Source organism: Cuculus canorus, chromosome 20, assembly GCF_017976375.1.
Source record: "Cuculus canorus isolate bCucCan1 chromosome 20, bCucCan1.pri, whole genome shotgun sequence".
Classification (NCBI taxonomy): Eukaryota; Metazoa; Chordata; class Aves; order Cuculiformes; family Cuculidae; genus Cuculus; species Cuculus canorus.
The window spans coordinates 11835367-11840071 of record NC_071420.1 but is presented as its reverse complement, the minus strand read 5'-3'; the positions used below and the strand labels follow the sequence as shown (position 1 = coordinate 11840071).

At 64.0% G+C, this 4705-nt stretch overlaps 1 protein-coding gene across 1 annotated transcript; it reads left to right on the top strand.

Moving 5' to 3' along the window:
• Positions 1-338: 338 nt before the first annotated feature.
• Positions 339-2826, top strand: FZD9 (frizzled class receptor 9). The gene has a single exon (XM_009558682.2). It carries the CDS (start codon positions 771-773, stop codon positions 2535-2537), a length of 1767 nt encoding a protein of 588 aa, XP_009556977.2. The 5' UTR covers positions 339-770; the 3' UTR covers positions 2538-2826.
• The last annotated feature ends 1879 nt before the right edge of the window (positions 2827-4705 follow it).

Here is a 4705-nt window from a genome sequence, read left to right as displayed (position 1 = left end):
AGGTGTGCGTGTGCCCGTGCCTGTGTCTGCCCTGTGTGCGTGTGCCCGTCTGTCCCCGCGTGCGCGCCCCCGTCTCTGTGCCCGCTTGTGCACACGTGCGTACCCGCGCCCGCGCTGCTCCCCGCGCCGCCGCACCCGCCGATGGGGCCGCTCCGCTCCCGCGCGGGTCCCGCCCCGCTCCTCCCCGCTCCTCCCCGCTCCTCCCCTGGGCGGTCCCGGGCGGGCGGGGACGGGCCGGCGGGGCCGCATGGCGCTCGGCGGGGCAGGGGGTGCGGGGGCACGGCCCGGAGCGGGGCCGGGGGGGCCGTAGGGGCTGCGGGAGCCGCGGGAGCCGTGTGTGCTGCGGGAGCTGCGGGTGCTGCGAGAGCCGCGAGAGCCGTGTGTGCTGCGGGAGCTGCGGGTGCTGCGAGAGCTGCGGGAGCCGTGTGTGCTGCGGGAGCTGCGGGTGCTGCGAGAGCTGCGGGAGCCGTGTGTGCTGCGAGAGCTGCGGGAGCTGTGAGAGCTGCGGGAGCTGTGGGCGCTGCAGGCACCGTGTGTGCTGCGGGTGCTGCGAGGACTGTGGGTACCGTGTGTGCTGAGGGTGTTGTAGGTGCTGGAGGAGCTGCAGGTGCTGCAGGCAGTGCGGGTGCTGTAGATGCTGCGGGCGCTGTGCGTGCTGCAGGCACTGCAAATGGTGCAGGCAGTGTAGGCGCTGAGGGTGCTGAGGGCACTGTGCATGCTGCGGGCGCTGCAAGTGGTGCAGGCAGTGCAGGCACCGCGAGCGCTGCGTGATGGCACCACGGGCGCTGCAGGCGCTGTGGGCTCTGCGGGTGCTGTGGGCGCTGTGGGTGCTGTGGGTGGGCGGGCGCGGGCTCGAGCTGTCGGGGCCAGAGGGCCCACGGGGCCGCGCGGCGCGGTGCCAGCCTGTGGACATCCCCATGTGTCGCGGCATTGGGTACAACCTGACCCGCATGCCCAACCTACTGGGCCACGAGAGCCAGCGCGAAGCTGCCCTCAAGCTGCACGAGTTCGCACCGCTGGTGGAGTACGGCTGCCACGTCCACCTGCGCTTCTTCCTCTGCTCGCTCTACGCGCCCATGTGCACCCACCAGGTGAGCGCCAGCATCCCCGCCTGCCGCCCCATGTGCGAGCAGGCCCGCCACAAATGCGTCCCCATCATGGAGCAGTTCAACTTCGGCTGGCCCGACTCGCTCGACTGCGCCAAGCTGCCCACCAAGAACGACCCCAATGCCCTCTGCATGGAGGCTCCCGAGAACGCCTCGGCTGCCGAGCCCCACAAGGGACAGGGGATGCTGCCTGTGGCGCCGCAGCCCTGGCCACCAGGCACTGCCGGGGGACGGGGCCCCAGTGGGCTCGGGGCCTGCGACAACCCCGAGAAGTTCCAATATGTGGAGAAAAGCCTCTCCTGCGCGCCCCGGTGCTCCCCCGGCGTGGATGTCTACTGGTCCCGGGAGGACAAAGACTTCGCCTTCATCTGGATGGCTGTCTGGTCCACCCTCTGCTTCGTCTCCACCGCCTTCACCGTCCTCACCTTCCTGCTCGACCCCCACCGCTTCCAGTACCCCGAGCGGCCCATCATCTTCCTCTCCATGTGCTACAACGTCTACTCCATGGCCTTCATCATCCGCTCGGTGGCAGGGGCCGAGAACATCGCCTGCGACCGGGAGAACGGTGAGCTCTATGTCATCCAGGAGGGGCTGGAGAGCACAGGCTGCACCATTGTCTTCCTCATCCTTTACTACTTTGGTATGGCCAGCTCGCTCTGGTGGGTCATCCTCACCCTCACCTGGTTCCTGGCCGCTGGGAAGAAGTGGGGACATGAGGCCATCGAGGCCCACAGCAGCTACTTCCACATGGCCGCCTGGGGCATCCCAGCCATGAAGACCATCGTCATCCTCACCATGCGGAAGGTGGCGGGAGATGAGCTCACAGGGCTTTGCTACGTGGGGAACATGGACGTCAGTGCCCTGACTGGCTTTGTCCTTATCCCCCTCTCCTGCTACCTGGTCATCGGCACCTCCTTCATCCTTACAGGCTTCGTCGCCCTCTTTCACATCAGAAAGATCATGAAGACGGGTGGCACCAACACGGAGAAGCTGGAGAAGCTGATGGTGAAGATCGGCGTCTTCTCTATCCTGTACACTGTCCCGGCCACCTGTGTCATCATCTGCTACTTCTACGAGCGGCTGAATGTGGATTACTGGAACCTCAGGGCGCTGGAGCGCGGTTGCCTGCACCTCCCTGGCCGGCGTGCCGCCAACTGCTCCTTGGAGGCCTCAGTGCCCACTGTGGCCGTCTTTATGTTAAAGATTTTCATGTCGCTGGTGGTGGGCATCACCAGCGGGGTGTGGGTGTGGAGCTCCAAGACGCTGCAAACCTGGCAGAGCCTTTGCAACAGAAAGCTGGGTGTGAGGACGCGGGGCAAGCCCTGCAGCGGGGTGAGCTGCGGCGGGGTGCACTGCCACTACAAGGCCCCCACGGTCATGCTGCACATGACCAAGACGGACCCTTATCTGGACAACCCGACACACGTTTAGAGCCGGGGGGTGCTCCCTGTCCGGGGACAGGACCTCACGGGTAAGGGGCGATGCTGCGGGGCGAGGGCAGAGGCTGGGGGGGCAAAGCCTGCGGGACCCCCTCCCAGCACCACTCAACCCTGACGAGTAGCTGCTTTTTCCTAGAGGTTGTTTTCTTGTTGCTGTTGCCAAAAGCAGCGACTCTTCTAATGCTTTCTTTGGGGTGGCCAGGAGGGGAATAATCCAGTCAGTGTTTATTTAATTCTGTAATTTATTTTAGATTTTTTTAGGGTTTTTTTGTTTTTTTTTTTTAAAAAAATCATTAGCTGCGAGGAATGGAAAAAACAATAAACCCTGGATGTGTTACTCCAACCTGGTGCTGTTAGGAGGAATCCGAGGGGCTCAGCGGCTCGGGGCTGCGGTTGCTGTGTGCTGAGTGCCAGCAGGGAGAGGGCGAGTGTACCATGCCGGGAGCACCTCTCTGGGGGTGCCCCCCGGCTGGCTGCCCCATGACTGGTTCTGGTGCCCGTCTGGCTGAGAAGTGAAGTTTTCCAGCGCTGTCATGCTAACGAATCATCTTTTCCACTCAGGCTCTGTAGGTGATTTGTGTCGGTGCCGCCAGGGCAGGCGAGGAGCTGGGGTGATGGGCTGGGGGCGCGGGACCTTGGGGTGGTGAGCGCTCGGCTTTGATGTCCCACGCAGAAGCTCTAGGTGTGGGTAATGGAAACTTCTGGGCAGCTTTATTTATCCCCTGCTCCGGTTACAATCCAAGCTCTCCTGCCCCATTGTCCGGAGGGAAACTCAAGCCTCAAATGGTGCTGGGGGATGATCCTGACTGGGATGCTGGGCGGTTGGTGCTCCATCCTGCGGGCACAGGGGCTCTGCCGGGGGCTCAGCAATGGGGACCGTGCCCACCCTGCCCTGAGACCCCTCGGAGGGCAGTTCCTGTCCACAGCTGGGCTGTAGGGCTGCAGGGTGTACGGTGGGGTCTCAGTGCCATGGGAGAGCTGGGCAGGGAGCAGCCCTGGTGATGCTCAAGGCTTGTCCATCATCTGATTGCCCACTAATTAGTGCTGGGCCCCAGGGAGGGTCTCTGTGGCCCCGGTCCCTCTTGCCCAGAGGCAAAGGACCCAATGAGCACCCACTGCCCGCACCAGCAGCCCTCAGCCTCGGCGAAGCCCTCGTAGCTCAGAGCTCTGTGTCAGGGCTGCGGCTGAAGGAGGGGTGTGAGACCCCCACACCCTGAACCGGGGGGGCTGCAGGAGCTGGGATCAAACGCCCTTCACTGTGCCGGGGCTTTGTGCTGCCATGATTGATGGGCCAAGCGCCTTTCATCCACCTCCGGGGGTGCAGGAGAAGTTGAGCGACTGATCTGAGGAAAAGTCTTTGCCTCCCCTGGGAGCCCCACGGCGGCTGAGGTGCGAAGAAGCCCCCACTGTGGTGGGGAGCCAGAGGGGGGACACTGAGCGACTGGCACCTGCGTTGGGGTGCTGGGTGGCAAGGGTGGCCCCGGGCTGGGCAGGGACCCTATTGGCACAGGGGTCACAGCTGCAGGGGCTCCTTTGGCTGGGTTTGTTTGACAGAGCCGTGACCCATGGCAGGAGTCAATATTGGCTGTGGGACAAGCTCCAAAGTCCAGCCCGAGGAGCTGGGCACTGTGCGGGGCGGGGGCGTGGGGTTGATCCTGTGCCGGATCCCTCAGGCTGCGGGTGCTGAGCCTGGAGCCAGCTTGGGGCACACACGCGGCACAGCGCGTCCTGGCTCGCAGGGACAGCCCGGCCTTGGGCACCCTGGCATTCACCCCGATAACGGATGCCATTGGCCCCGGCTGTCAGGCTGCGGTGGCCGCTGGTGCCTCACCACCCGCCTGAGGCCCTACTGGTGAGACCGCACCTCAAGTACTGTGTTCAGTTCTGTCCCCTCACCACAAGAAGGATGTTGAGGCTCTGGAGCGTGTCCAGAGAAGAGAAACGAAGCTGGTGAGGGGCTGGAGAACGTCTTACGAGGAGCGGCTGAGAGAGCTGGGGTTGTTTAGCCTGGAGAAGAGGAGGCTGAGGGGAGACCTTATTGCTCTCTACAACTACCTGAAAGGTAGTGGAGAGGAGGGAGCTGGGCTCTTCTCCCAAGTGACAGAGGACAGGACAAGAGGGAATGGCCTGAAGCTCCGCCAGGGGAGGTTCAGGCTGGAT

What these genes read in the sequence shown, in the direction of transcription:
- FZD9 (XM_009558682.2), top strand. Translation starts at nt 771, where the DNA reads ATGGCACCACGGGCGCTGCAGGCGCTGTGGGCTCTGCGGGTGCTGTGG.